The sequence below is a fragment of the Lytechinus pictus genome, chromosome 2 (assembly GCF_037042905.1).
Source record: "Lytechinus pictus isolate F3 Inbred chromosome 2, Lp3.0, whole genome shotgun sequence".
Taxonomy (NCBI): Eukaryota; Metazoa; Echinodermata; class Echinoidea; order Temnopleuroida; family Toxopneustidae; genus Lytechinus; species Lytechinus pictus.
Genome location: NC_087246.1, coordinates 65,494,400 through 65,510,531, shown reverse-complemented (window position 1 = coordinate 65,510,531; position 16,132 = coordinate 65,494,400). Strand labels below are relative to the sequence as shown.

At 38.9% G+C, this 16,132-nt stretch overlaps 1 protein-coding gene across 2 annotated transcripts in view; it reads left to right on the top strand.

The window, feature by feature from the left end:
• Positions 1 to 892: 892 nt before the first annotated feature.
• Positions 893 to 16,132, top strand: part of LOC129253783 (RAB11-binding protein RELCH-like) — a 42,207-nt gene continuing 26,967 nt past the window's right edge. For both annotated transcript variants that reach the window (XM_064095422.1, XM_064095423.1), the window contains exons 1-4: positions 893 to 1,309; positions 4,011 to 4,172; positions 11,707 to 11,765; positions 13,046 to 13,159. In XM_064095422.1, the coding sequence (XP_063951492.1) occupies positions 982 to 1,309; positions 4,011 to 4,172; positions 11,707 to 11,765; positions 13,046 to 13,159 (663 nt within the window). In that variant the 5' untranslated portion in view covers positions 893 to 981. The remainder of the gene's footprint in view (positions 1,310 to 4,010; positions 4,173 to 11,706; positions 11,766 to 13,045; positions 13,160 to 16,132) is intronic.

The following is a 16,132-nucleotide window of genomic DNA, read 5'->3' as shown; positions in this document are numbered from 1 at the left end:
ACAGGTCTGAATAGAATTTCACAAGAAAATAAAAAGAGAAAAAAAAGATGGGTAGGGACGGGGAAGGAATAAAAAAAAAATACCCAGAAAAAAAAAATTCGAGTTTCGAACCAGGGTCCTCGCACATGACAAAACAACGGCCAACGCATTTGGCCACAGACCATCGCCCTATCAGGAAGGCATTTTTAAGATATATGAAAAAAAGTCCGCTCGCCGCTGTTTCCTAATAATGCTTCGGCAATTCAACTGCAATTTCAGTAATTTCGCGATGGATATTGCCGTGTTTTTTTTGTGCTTCCTGACTTTGCTACTTAATGATATTTCATAATTTTTGTTCAGTCATAAAGAAGAATGTCTATGCTTTATATTGACTATAACATTAATGTGACGCAAGTGTGATTTCTACGTGAAAATATGCTTTGTTTATTCACATATATTTCTTGAAAAAAAAAAAAAAATTTAAGCTAAATATCGGTTACCAAAATACGTTAAATGTGCACTTTTTTTCACTGTTCAGTAAATTCAAACTTTTATCTATATAACAAGACCAATCTTAAGAGGAATAAACAATTCTAAGAGCAAAAAACGCTGATTGGAAAGATCGTCTCTAATGGGCTGCTGTCAACTCAGCTGCTCACTGCTCATTGTGTGACGTCACTCAGCTGGAGCTCGCAAGAGGACCGGTGGAAGGCAGAAATATGGCATGAAAATAAATCATTTTTGAAAGCTGATTTCTGCAATCTCTGATCACTATTTTGAAAAGTGAAGTTATATATCTGATTAGTAATACTTCCCCTTTACAATGATGACCACATAAAGTCATTATAAAATACTTTTGATTCTTTGGATGTCTCCTTTAACGTTACACCTCCCCCCATTCCGTGCATATACATTTCGAGTCATGTCGTGAAAGAAGTCTTTCAACAAACAAGAAAATGCACTCCCTCTAAATGCTGTGTAAACAAATTTTGCGAAATAACCATGGCGGACTATAATCCGTTCTTCGGAGATGAGGACGGAGAAATTGAGGACAGCATCATTGCTGCAGTAGAAGAAGAAAAATCAAGACCATCCTCCAAATCTGAAGGTTCCCCCAAGACTGCCTGGTCCAAAGAAGAACTGAGTTACGACTCCATAGCGGTGAAATTACTGAAAGACAACCTTCTGCTTTCGGCATTGGAATTGCATACGGAGCTCACTGAAAATGGTCGGCAGCTGCCCCGCCTCCGTGATTACTTCTCCAACCCGGGGAACTTTGAGAAACAGTCGGCGGACGGCCGCGGTGGGTCTCCTCAAGTCGGGAATTTGTGTGAGTATCGGGGCAGTGAAATTTGCGGAAGTAATTTTGTAATGAAATGGTGCACCATTTCATGTTAATAATTGAGATAAGTATGGTAGTGGATCATATTACCAAACACTTTTCATGAATTCAATCATATCAAACACGTCATTATTCTAATGAAATTCAATCATATCAAACACGTCATTAATTATTCTAATGAAATTCAATCATATCAAACACGTCATTATTTAAATGAAATTCAATCATATCAAACACGTCATTATTCTAATGAAATTCAATCATATCAAACACGTCATTATTCTAATGAAATTCAATCATATCAAACACGTCATTATTCTAATGAAATTCAATCATATCAAACACGTCATTATTCTAATGAAATTCAATCATATCAAACACGTCATTATTCTAATGAAATTCAATCATATCAAACACGTCATTATTCTAATGAAATTCAATCATATCAAACACGTCATTATTCTAATGAAATTCAATCATATCAAACACGTCATTAATTATTCTAATGAAATTCAATCATATCAAACACGTCATTATTTAAATGAAATTCAATCATATCAAACACGTCATTATTCTAATGAAATTCAATCATATCAAACACGTCATTATTCTAATGAAATTCAATCATATCAAACACGTCATTATTCTAATGAAATTCAATCATATCAAACACGTCATTATTCTCATGAAATTCAATCATATCAAACACGTCATTATTCTAATGAAATTCAATCATATCAAACACGTCATTATTCTAATGAAATTCAATCATATCAAACACGTCATTATTTTAATGAAATTCAATCATATCAAACACGTCGTTATTCTAATGAAATTCAATCATATCAAACACGTCATTATTTTAATGAAATTCAATCATATCAAACACGTCATTATTCTAATGAAATTCGATCATATCAAACACGTCATTATTCTAATGAAATTCAATCATATCAAACACGTCATTATTCTAATGAAATTAAATCATATCAAACACGTCATTATTCTCATGAAATTCAATCATATCAAACACGTCATTATTCTCATGAAATTCAATCATATCAAACACGTCATTATTCTAATGAAATTCAATCATATCAAACACGTCATTATTCTAATGAAATTCAATCATATCAAACACGTCATTATTCTCATGAAATTCAATCATATCAAACACGTCATTATTTAAATGAAATTCAATCATATCAAACACGTCATTATTCTAATGAAATTCAATCATATCAAACTAATTATATCAAACACGTCATTATTCTCTTGAAATTCAACAAACTTTACCATACACAATTACCTACAAAGTACAATTATAAATATGTAAAAACTTTGCCGAAGTCATTTTTCTTTTTTACGATATTAGCTTTGAATCGGACCCCTCTTCGCATGTGAAATATTTTGCTCACTTCAAAAAGGTATCGCAATTCGTATTACCGAACGTGTGTTTTCTATGGGAAAATTTGAGAAAACAACAAAATCACTGATGAGCTATTTTGACCATATTTGATTATTTTTAGAATTAAGATTTTGAAAATGTGTTTTTGACCATTTTTCATCATCTTTCTTTTCAAGTTCCATTTGGAAGGATGTTGCAAAGGTTTGAGCGCATGAAATTATTTTTTGACGCGTACGATGCGCGCGTTCGGTAATACAAGGCCGGTCATTAATACATTCACTCACTATACATGTATGGCATGATGTATGTAGGGGGGGGAATTCAATGCAGTACGGAGTACCGGTAGCATTTTTTTCCCGTTCTAATAAAAAAAAAAAATAGAGCGGAGGTTTGAGGAAAAGCAAATAAAGTTTAAAAAGATTATTAGAATTCTATTTTATTTGTGACGTCTTACATCACTGAGCTGAGCAGCTTCCCCATATACATGTATAGTGTAGTAAAAAAAAAATCAGTGAAATGACATTTTATCAAAAATCAAAAATGGTTTTTATTGTACCTTGATTATAAACAGACCAATTATTTCACCTCCATTCTTGGAAAAAAATTGTCATCATGAACCATTAAAAAATTGACATTTTTAAGGGGCAGCTGCTCGTATTCAAATACCTTAATCTTTGATTAGATTTTCCTCAACCTTCACCAATATTATTTTTTGTGGTATTTTTACTAAAAACTACATGTATTCTTCAGAGTGAACTTCCCCTTTAAATGGTGTTATTGTTTACAAAATATGTTGAAATCAGACATGATCTTTTCTTTTCTTCTAAACTTCTTTTAAAATTTACTGTTGTCTCATGTACACTTTTGTATATTACATTTAAGTGATGACAAGAATCATACTACTTGCAATCTTCCACACTGAGATTATAAAGTTAAATCTGATGAAAAAAAATCCATTCAAGTCAAATCAAATCTGTTACAAAATACTACAATTACATTATTGTGAAAGTTTCATTTTTCATTAAATATACACAATCAATCAGTGTGGAATTATGAATATGAGGCTTGTCAGTTTTTACATGTGTATGTTGCTGTTTCATATTCTCTTGTGTTGTAGTGATGAAATGTTGTTGCACCTTCAATCTTCATATATGTTGCTATAAATGCAAGCTTGTATCTTTATTTTTTTTTCATATAAAAGAATACACAATGCAGTTGAGGGAAAATCATCATGATCCTTGAATCTATAGGCCTACATGTATTTGTATCTATATTTCACAGATCGAACATCAAGTGAAACAACATTTGATTCCTTGGACTTAGCACGTTATTCAGATGATGGTAACAATCAGGTAGATGAAAGATTAACAGTTCTGGAGTTTGAACTGCGGAAAGCAAGGGAAACCATCAAATCACTCCGAGCTAACCTCACAGAAGCTGCAGGTCAGTCTAAATCTCAATGTCAAATTTAAAGTACACTTAAAAAATATATTTTAACAAAGTTTGCACAAATCTAATGATGTTGATATTTTGAACAGGGATAGATCTCTTTTAGAAAAATAAAGTCTTACATTCTTTAAAAATTTTAATGGCATTACTTGAGTTGAGGAAGATGCACATATATACATGTAATGTTTTTTCTTTAATATTTATTATATAACACCAGGCATGGTGGCTCATTGGTAGAGTGCCTGCCCAATGAATAAGAGGTCGAGGGTTCGACCCTGCCCGAGTCATACCAAAGTCTAAATAAAAATGGTACCTTCTGCCTTCTTGCTAGGTCCTAAATTGGCTACTGGTACCCTTGGTAAATAAAACATCATTGTCATTATTAAAGATTGATTATGCATTATCATCTCATGTACCCCAGCATGTATTTAATCTGTGATGGACTATAATTATAAAATTACATTTCTGTAGCGCATAATACACAAGGTCTCTATGCGCTTCTTACGTACCCCCATCCCCCCCCCCCAAAAAAAACAATCATGTACTTGTGATATCAAGTACAGTATAAAATATGCAATTGCAATTGATTGAAAATAAAATTTGAAAATAAGATTTTTCTAATACTAAATAGGTTCATTATTGCGGATTGAAATAATCGCTAGAGGGTATTCATTTGTCTCGCAATCTACTATGGTCAACAAGGAAATTCGTGATCACTCTCGCAAAAAGTGTTCACTGGCTTTCTAGGAAATTCGTGATCACTCTCGCAAAAAGTGTTCACTAGCTTACAAGTTCACGAGCTTTCGAGTGCCGCTGCAACTCTTTATCAAGTGACGAAAATTATCTGATGACGTACTCTATTTATACTAATCTCCAGGACCGTACGCACGAACGCGAGAACAATAGGTGGGTATTGATCCGTTGCGTCGGTATGCGGCGCGGCCGGTAATCCGTATATGCAAATAAGCCGGGGGTATATGCAAATACGCCGTGGGTCGGCGATATGCAAATTAGACAAAATTGGCGGGCTCGCTAGTTTCCCGTGGGCGGGGGCTGACTAGCTGAGCGGTCCCTCGTTCGGGGCCGGGAACGATCGGGTCGGCGTGCACTGCCAGGCAAGGGGGTATTGTGCTGTCTGATGGTTCGCATCCAGAAGTCGGGGATGTCGATCCCGCTGTCTCTGTTGAAGTTGTTAGGACAAAGACGTATACTAATAGCCTCCTTAATCCTGCGTGTATACCAATGTCTCTCTTTGGCAATGCAATGTACACCCTCCCAATCTGGGTGGTGTTGTTTCTCCCAAGCATGTTCTGCCACCGCGGATGTGTCGGTTCGCTGTAACCGAACATCGCGCTTGTGTTCAGAAATGCGTTCAACTATCGGTCGGGCTGTTTCTCCGATGTAAGACCCGTCACATCCCTGGCAAGGAATGTTGTATACTACGCCATCACGTCTGTGATCAGGGATAGGGTCTTTGGGGTGTACAAGCTGTTTGTGTAAGGTGGTGTCCGAGCGGAAAACCGTTCGGATACCGTGACCTTCTAATCGGCGTTTAAGTTGTTGTGAGAGGCCATCTATGTATGGCAAGACTGTGCAAGTCTTGAAAACCTTCTGATCCCTTGGTGGTAGTTTTTTCTTGAAAGTGTTCTTGATAAAACGGCGTGGGTAGCCGTTGCTGTACAAGGCGCCACGTATGTGTGCTCTTTCTTTCGGGAGTTCAGGTGGGTGAGTTATGATACGTGCTGCTCTGTCGAACAGGCATTTAACAAGACCTTTCTTGACCGATTTGTCGTGATGAGAATCAAATGGTATGTATTGGTCTGTATGAGTGGGCTTGCGGTAGACAGAGGTGGAGAGTTTCCCGCCCTCGTGTCTTTGGACTAGCGTGTCAAGGAATGCTAATTTCCCTCCTTGCTCAGTCTCCAGAGTGAACTGGATGGACGGTTGCTGGCTATTCATGTATGAGAGTAGGCTGTCTGTTTCGGATCTATTTACGATTATGAAAGTGTCATCGACGTATCTCTTCCACACCCGAGGGTGGCATGTGGAAGGACACTTGGGCAAAGCGTTCTGTTCAAAACCTTCCATATATAGGTTAGCCACAACCGCTGAGACTGGGCTACCCATTGCTGCTCCTTCTGTTTGCTCATAGAAAGAGCCTCTGTACAGAAAATATGTGGATCTGAGGACGAACTCCAGGAGTTCGGCTATTTGTTCGGGCATAAGTGTGGTACGTTCTGATAATGTGGGATCGGATTGCATGCGTTGCAGGGCCGTACTGCATGCGCCCTCTATCGGTACGTTAGTGAAGAGGGAGACTACATCAAAAGAGATCATGGATTCCTGTTCGTTAACTGTCTGCTCCGATGTGAATTCAGCGAATTCACTGGAGTTGGAAACCGTGTGTTCTGAGCAGTTAGTGAGAGGGGACAGGATGTCCGCCAGGTACTTTGATAGGTTATAGGCAAATGAACCTATGCATGATACTATTGGTCTGAGAGGTATCCCGGGTTTGTGTATTTTGGGCAACCCGTATATTCTAGGTGGCTGTTTCTGTGTGGGCTTTATCTTTTTGTATGTAGCCTCATCTAGAACTTTGTCTTTCTTTAGTGCCAGTAACGTACTGGTCAGTTTGCGACACATTCGATCTGTGGGGTCTTTCTTTAGCATTTTATACGGACCAGAGCTCAGAAGCTCGGTCATTTTGTCTTCGTAGGCGGTACTATCTAGAATGATTGTGGCACTACCCTTATCCGCAGGGAGGATTGTGATGCTATCATCATTCTTGAGTGTCTTAAGAGCATCACGCATCTCTCTTGTGGTATTCGGTTTCGGAGGACGTGCTCTCTGTAGAATGGAATCTACATCTTTTCGTGCGGCATCGGCCGAAACTGGATCAATAAACTTGACCGCGGTTTCAACCTTAGCTACAATCTCGGTAATGGGCAATTTTGGGGGCGACACGGCAAAGGCGAGGCCTTTCTTAAGCAATAGCTCCTCGGTGGAGGTGATCTGTCTCGAGGATAGGTTAACAACCCATTTATCCTCATTCGCTAATGAGGCGGTGACCTTCTTCGATTTGAAAAGTTGATACAACCCAAATCGAAGAAGGTCACCGCCTCATTAGCGAATGAGGATAAATGGGTTGTTAACCTATCCTCGAGACAGATCACCTCCACCGAGGAGCTATTGCTTAAGAAAGGCCTCGCCTTTGCCGTGTCGCCCCCAAAATTGCCCATTACCGAGATTGTAGCTAAGGTTGAAACCGCGGTCAAGTTTATTGATCCAGTTTCGGCCGATGCCGCACGAAAAGATGTAGATTCCATTCTACAGAGAGCACGTCCTCCGAAACCGAATACCACAAGAGAGATGCGTGATGCTCTTAAGACACTCAAGAATGATGATAGCATCACAATCCTCCCTGCGGATAAGGGTAGTGCCACAATCATTCTAGATAGTACCGCCTACGAAGACAAAATGACCGAGCTTCTGAGCTCTGGTCCGTATAAAATGCTAAAGAAAGACCCCACAGATCGAATGTGTCGCAAACTGACCAGTACGTTACTGGCACTAAAGAAAGACAAAGTTCTAGATGAGGCTACATACAAAAAGATAAAGCCCACACAGAAACAGCCACCTAGAATATACGGGTTGCCCAAAATACACAAACCCGGGATACCTCTCAGACCAATAGTATCATGCATAGGTTCATTTGCCTATAACCTATCAAAGTACCTGGCGGACATCCTGTCCCCTCTCACTAACTGCTCAGAACACACGGTTTCCAACTCCAGTGAATTCGCTGAATTCACATCGGAGCAGACAGTTAACGAACAGGAATCCATGATCTCTTTTGATGTAGTCTCCCTCTGCACTAACGTACCGATAGAGGGCGCATGCAGTACGGCCCTGCAACGCATGCAATCCGATCCCACATTATCAGAACGTACCACACTTATGCCCGAACAAATAGCCGAACTCCTGGAGTTCGTCCTCAGATCCACATATTTTCTGTACAGAGGCTCTTTCTATGAGCAAACAGAAGGAGCAGCAATGGGTAGCCCAGTCTCAGCGGTTGTGGCTAACCTATATATGGAAGGTTTTGAACAGAACGCTTTGCCCAAGTGTCCTTCCACATGCCACCCTCGGGTGTGGAAGAGATACGTCGATGACACTTTCATAATCGTAAATAGATCCGAAACAGACAGCCTACTCTCATACATGAATAGCCAGCAACCGTCCATCCAGTTCACTCTGGAGACTGAGCAAGGAGGGAAATTAGCATTCCTTGACACGCTAGTCCAAAGACACGAGGGCGGGAAACTCTCCACCTCTGTCTACCGCAAGCCCACTCATACAGACCAATACATACCATTTGATTCTCATCACGACAAATCGGTCAAGAAAGGTCTTGTTAAATGCCTGTTCGACAGAGCAGCACGTATCATAACTCACCCACCTGAACTCCCGAAAGAAAGAGCACACATACGTGGCGCCTTGTACAGCAACGGCTACCCACGCCGTTTTATCAAGAACACTTTCAAGAAAAAACTACCACCAAGGGATCAGAAGGTTTTCAAGACTTGCACAGTCTTGCCATACATAGATGGCCTCTCACAACAACTTAAACGCCGATTAGAAGGTCACGGTATCCGAACGGTTTTCCGCTCGGACACCACCTTACACAAACAGCTTGTACACCCCAAAGACCCTATCCCTGATCACAGACGTGATGGCGTAGTATACAACATTCCTTGCCAGGGATGTGACGGGTCTTACATCGGAGAAACAGCCCGACCGATAGTTGAACGCATTTCTGAACACAAGCGCGATGTTCGGTTACAGCGAACCGACACATCCGCGGTGGCAGAACATGCTTGGGAGAAACAACACCACCCAGATTGGGAGGGTGTACATTGCATTGCCAAAGAGAGACATTGGTATACACGCAGGATTAAGGAGGCTATTAGTATACGTCTTTGTCCTAACAACTTCAACAGAGACAGCGGGATCGACATCCCCGACTTCTGGATGCGAACCATCAGACAGCACAATACCCCCTTGCCTGGCAGTGCACGCCGACCCGATCGTTCCCGGCCCCGAACGAGGGACCGCTCAGCTAGTCAGCCCCCGCCCACGGGAAACTAGCGAGCCCGCCAATTTTGTCTAATTTGCATATCGCCGACCCACGGCGTATTTGCATATACCCCCGGCTTATTTGCATATACGGATTACCGGCCGCGCCGCATACCGACGCAACGGATCAATACCCACCTATTGTTCTCGCGTTCGTGCGTACGGTCCTGGAGATTAGTATAAATAGAGTACGTCATCAGATAATTTTCGTCACTTGATAAAGAGTTGCAGCGGCACTCGAAAGCTCGTGAACTTGTAAGCTAGTGAACACTTTTTGCGAGAGTGATCACGAATTTCCTAGAAAGCCAGTGAACACTTTTTGCGAGAGTGATCACGAATTTCCTTGTTGACCATAGTAGATTGCGAGACAAATGAATACCCTCTAGCGATTAAGATTTTTCTGTTCAAAAGTTAAGTTGTCATTGAATATGTAAAAAAAAAATCTTTTCAACATATGCTAGAACCTTGCAAACTGTACATTCATCTCTCCATCATCTTGTGAGTTTCAGTGGGGGATGAGAAAGGGGGAAGGTACCAAAATATCTCTCCCTTTAATGCAGTATACTATATTTGTTGTCTTTGTTCCCTCCACATACTTCCATTCAATCTTTCTGCTTTCTTTTCTTCATCCTGCATCTAAACTTTAATAATTAGTTTGCTAGTAGTGTCTAACACTTTCTTTACATCAAAGGCATCGGTATTGCAGTATAATAGCAGAGAAGCTCTTAGGGAATAAATTCCTGCCAGGTACCCATTTACCTCTCTGGGGTTCACTGCAGCAGTTTCTATACAGGGGCTCGCTCTCACAATTGATCATGGGACCCACAACGGCACATGATCGATTGTAAAATGCCCTTAAATTTGACCCTTGACATCTGCTTGTTAGGATCAATCAGTATGTACATGTGCCATTCACCAGTTAATCTGAATTCTTTGAAAAGGGGGTGTGTATTCAATCTATCCAATTTAATATCAGTATAGATCCTCCATCTGCTGTATGTACCTGGAGATATTTCTTGATTGAATAAGTTTTTGAGCAACCCTGCATTGAATGTGACAGGTAGTGTAAGAATCATGTAGAAAATGATGAAGTTTATCCTTTTTGTTTTGTTTTGTCATGTGTTTTGTGTTTTCCATTGTTAATAAGGCTTGTGTCATCACATCAGGTTGTCGCGTCAAGTCGGGCAATCGTGAAACCGAGCATTCAAGAAAAGGGTCACCTCAATTCCCAAAACAGTCCAGTTCACACGACCATTCGAGAAAAGGGCACCCTACATGTAAATTCATGAAAGGGCGGTTTCCAGTTTACCCGATGTTTTGTGAAAATCATAGCAAAATTATTGAATGTTCGTGTAAACTGGACCTGACGTTTTGGGAATATCTGGGGCCCTTTTCTCGAATGGTGGGGTATACGCGATTGCCCGACCTAACGCAACAACCCGTGATGACATGAGCCGTTAATTATATAAAGATATCTCTTTCTACATGTATCTACAATTCAACTTAGCATCTTATCTGAATCTGATTTAGTCTTTTAGATTTCTTCAGCTCTTCCCTGATATCCTCCCTCTGTCACTCTTTCACCCCCTCTCTTCCTAGTACCCTTCTCTCTCTTCACTCCTCCATCTCTGTCTACAATTCAATTTACCATCTTTTTCTGATTTAACCTTTTAGATTTATTCAGCTCTTCCCTGATATCCACCCTCTGTCCTCTTCTACCCCCTCCCCTTCCCAATCCCCTTCTCTCTCTCTTCAATCCTCCATCTTTATTGTGCCTTACATGGTACATGTATCTTCTTTCTCTGTCCTCTTCTACCCCCTCCCCTTCCCAATCCCCTTCTCTCTCTCTCTCTTCAATCCTCCATCTTTATTATGCCTTACATGGTATCTTCTTTTTCTGTCCTCTTCTACCCTCTTCTACCCCCTCCCCTTCCCAATCCCCTTCTCTCACTCTCTCTTCAATCCTCCATCTTAATTATGCCTTACATGGTATCTTCTTTCTCTGTCCTCTTCTACCCCCTCCCCATCCCAATCCCCTTCTCTCCCTTCAATTCTCCATCTTTATTATGCCTTACATGGTATGTTTTACCCCCTCCCCTTCCTAATCCCCTTTTCTCTTTCTTCAACCCTCCATCTTTATTATTCCTTGCATCATGGTATCTTTTCCTCCTCTTCCCTCTTCTGACCCCCTCTTTTCAAAGTAAAATACAATGTTGTGAGATGGCCATGGGGTACTTGATAATTTCCAAGAGAAATTCAAGCTTCTGAAAAGAATTCAGCATGCCATCATGATAAAATCTTACGGGTGAATATTCCTGGTGTGAGCAGCTTCCAACCTCTGAAAGATATTTTCACCATGGACAATCTTGATTTCTTTTTATGTATATTTCAGAGAGTGACATTCCATCACCTGTGCATTCCAATACTGATATGGAGGGAGCTGTAGCAGAGGTATGAAATCTTTTAAGTCATTTGGGCTATGTTCACATTTGGACCCTGTCTCATAAAGGTTTACATACATATCCATGTATAATGGATAACAAATATGAAAGAATAAGACTTACTGGTTCTTGATCATTGTTTTAAACAAACTGGGCATGCAACAATGATCTTGATCGGTCAGAAAGCTGGTGTGAGAGAGCAAGAGAAAAGGGAGGGGGGATGGAAAGGTTTCTGTACATTTATGATCATTTGAGGTTGTAATACATGTACGTGTACGTGTTGAAAACAATATCTTTTACCTGTACAGGTATCTTATGAATACAGTGATACGTATATATATGTAAATTTATTGCTAAATTCATAATTCATAAGATAATAGAAAAATTATAATATATATTTTTAAATCCATGATGGCATGCTGTAACCAAATTTCAGAGTAAATTGCTATCAGAATATGTTTGTTGCTCTCAATCTTTTTGGCACTTTGCCAACTTACTTTCATGGATGAAAAACACCCCCTTACATGTTTGTATCATGATAATTTGATATGGAATTCGACTTAAAATGCAGAAGATACAAAAATAAAACATTTGATTTCATTGATACATGTTACACATATCTGAATTTCACGCGCGAAATCGGCTGGCGGTAATTTTTTATTCACGCCTGTCTCGCGGCAGTTGCGTGACCCTTCGGAAGGGTGTCTATTTTATTCCGAGCAATACTGTATCATGATAATTTGATATGGAATTCGACTTAAAATGCAGAAGATACAATAATAAAACATTTGATTTCATTGATATATGTTACACATATGTGTAGTTGACCAAACACTATAACCATGTTATGTGTTTTAAAAATTGTAAAGCAACAGAAAGATAAGTTGGTAGATGTGCATAAATTTCTGAATGTTTTTAGTTCTGTTGCAATCATTGAATGGCGTACCTGTGTGAACTGCTCCCTATGGAGTAGAGCATGTTCGTGTATAGTATATTGGCAAGCCTTAACCCAATACAGACCTCTTTCATGTCGGTATATAGTGTAAAGTACATGATAATGAGGAAATTGCTTCTGGATAATGTGTAAATTTGTTTTGTCTGTAGTATTTTTACCCCAGTGGAATGCCAAATTGTGAATGAAATTACATTTTCTTTCAAACCATTTTGTTAAAATGAAATGGCTGTATCTTAGATAGTAATGATAATCTTTTTTTTTTTTATTTGATTGGTCATTGGGCTAATATTCAAACTCATTTTTTGTTCCTTTGGTTCCTTTGTTTATTTTTTTAGGAAGCCACCAAACCTCTTGAAAGGAGAGCAGTCAACTTTCTAGTGAATGAATACCTCATGAACAATAATTATAAACTCACATCCATCACATTTGCAGATGAAAATGAAGATCAGGTAAGAAATGTGGAAATGATGAGGAGGAGGTGGATGGTGATGATGATGATATTGATGATGCTGTTGATGATGATGAGGAGGATGATGATGATGTTGAATATTGTGGTGATGATGATAATGATGAGGATGGCGATGATGATAATGATAATGATGACGAGGATAGCTGGGACAGTGAGGAAGGTTAATGGTAGTGATGACTATGTTGATGGTGATAATGATTACGATGATGATGAAGATGATGGTGATGAAGATGATGATGATGATGGTGATGATGATGATGATGATGATGGTGATGATGATGGTGATGATGATGATGATGATGATGATGATGATTATGATTATGATGGTGATGATCATGATCATGATGATGATGGTGGTGGTGCAGATGAGGACAGGGAAGAGAGAAGGAAATAATGGATAGGGGAGGGGTACATGTAAAGTTCACGTTTAAGAGAATGATAGAGGAGGGAAAGAGAGGGGAGGGAAGGCGAGAGAAGGCATTCAATTGAGGGGAATGAAATATAAATGAGGAAAGTTGAGGAGTGAAGGCGAGGGGTGGAGAGAGTGCGGCAGGGTAATTGAAATGAATGGTGAGGATGAAGTGGGGAGAGAGAGAGAGAGACAGAGGATGTAAGATGAAAGAGGGGGAGAGAGGGAAGGGAGTTAAGTTTATATACATGTACATGTATAGGGGGTATTTGCACACCACCCTTAATACCAATGTAATAGTTGCATACATGTATTATCATAATAGCTTTAGCATAATAGCATGCATGTTTGCAATCTTAGCATCCATTATGTATTCCAAGTCTGTCACTTCTCAATGTAAATTTGCATGTGTATCAGATTTCCAATTCTCTTTAGGGCTCTGAGTGGCTTTTCATTAGTGTTTTGTCAATAGGTTTAAGTGCCATGACAGGGGGCCGTTTCATAAAGCTGTTCGTAAGATAAGAGCGACTTTAAGAACGACTGGTGAACCTTTCTTATGCGCTAAACCATCGCCAATGAATATACCATTTACCACAAGAAAGGATCACCAGTCGTTCTTAAAGTCGCTCTTTACTTACGAACAGCTTTATGAAACACCCACCTGGAACATGAACCAAATGGGCTGTATCAGTAAACTACTCATAAAAATATGTGTGACTCTGTGAACAACTGGAACATGTTCATACATATACAGTGTCCCTGCACATAATTTGTACACTATACATTAACAACACTACAGGAAAATGTAAAGTAGAGCAAATTGAAATTCCTAACCTGGCTATCTTAAAGCCAATGATTTATATACAGCTTGCTAATGGCACTTTAAATTAGTATGAATTGAAAATTACCAAATCATATTGTATATAATTTAACAATTGTAAACTATCATGTATTTTATATACAACCAGCTTAAATTCAATGCAATATGGTCCATCAAACAAAGAGATATGAGCCTTCTTTCAGAACTTATCAGAAAACCTCTCAATACAAGTTTCATTATAAGCTTGAATAAAGGTCATACATGTAGTCAAATCACACCTTCATTCACTCTTTTTCTATATATGTAGATTTTTGGCCTACTACTTTCCGGGCCATTTCTTTAATTGAAGGTCTAAGAAAATTTGAATGATATCCTTAATCAAACATGATATCTTTAATCAAATATGAAAATTGATTCATTGGTTTATTATAGGCCTACTAAAAATAACTACAACAAAATGAATTAAAATACATATTTTTTCAATTCATGTTCTCTTCTTGATCTCATCTATTCATCAGAAGGGATAAATGAATATGTCATCCCAAAGTCCTGAACAAAAGAAAATCCTTATTCCTAATAGAGAGGTTTCCTGATGTGTAATTAAAAAAAATGCTCATATCTTTGTGATTATTAGACGGTCACATACAACTTCATCCAGTTGAAAAAAAAATTAATTGTAGTTTACGGGTGTAAAAACATAAACAATATAATGTTGTCATTTTAATAATTTACCCATCTAGAGTGCCATTAACATTTTTTGTGGGACACGCTCTATATATATCATACGAAAGAGAAAAGCATTTGTTCTCCACCTAGTTGCAAATTGTAATCAGTCTTGCATGAATAATGTGAATAAAAAATGCAATAATGCATGTTGTTGAACCTTTCTGTGATCATTGAGCCATAACTTTCTATTTCTATACTTCATTGATCATGAGCAATTTCAATTTCTTTTCCAGATAGATGAGGTGATATATTAATATTATATACAAATATTCATATTTTTTGTTGTTTATTTCTTTTATTTATTTTGACAGGATAGGGGTCACTTTGGGGAGGGGGCACTTCTTTAAAATAAACTTGTACCAAAACATTGTACCATTTGATTGTGATTTTTTTATGTATGGTCAGCCCACCCCCCCCCCTTCAAAACTAAAGAAAATGAAATGTGAATAATAATAATAATATTTTGCAACATTCATATAGCACTTAATGCAAATGTTTCTAAGCACTGCATACTATTACCCCGGCTTTAGCACGGCTACCCTGATCGGGCGCATCGAGCATTCAAGGAATTCCTTCCTAACGGGTACCCATTTACTACACCTGGGTTGAGAGTGGCAAATGTAGATAAACGCTTTGCCAAAGTACGCTAGTGCTGCGATGGGATTCGAACCCCGGGCCTTGTGGTTCAAAGTCCGAAGACTTATCCACTGAGCCACAATGAATATCCAATTGCATCCTGTCAATGAGGTCCATAAATTTGTGAAACAAGCAATACTAATTGAAATACTCTGAATTATTTATAAAATAAAAGCATAGATCATCTTCGCCTAAAATCTAGGCAAAGGCCGTAGCTTTTGTCTTTGCCTTTATGAGTCTGATGCCTTTGTGTGAAACATCAGCAATAAGTCTGATTCAGATTATGTACTGTGGGTGTGAAGCAGCCACTGCCTATACACTCCCGTCTTGCGTTAATTTCTTTTCAACCAGGATTCACTGCA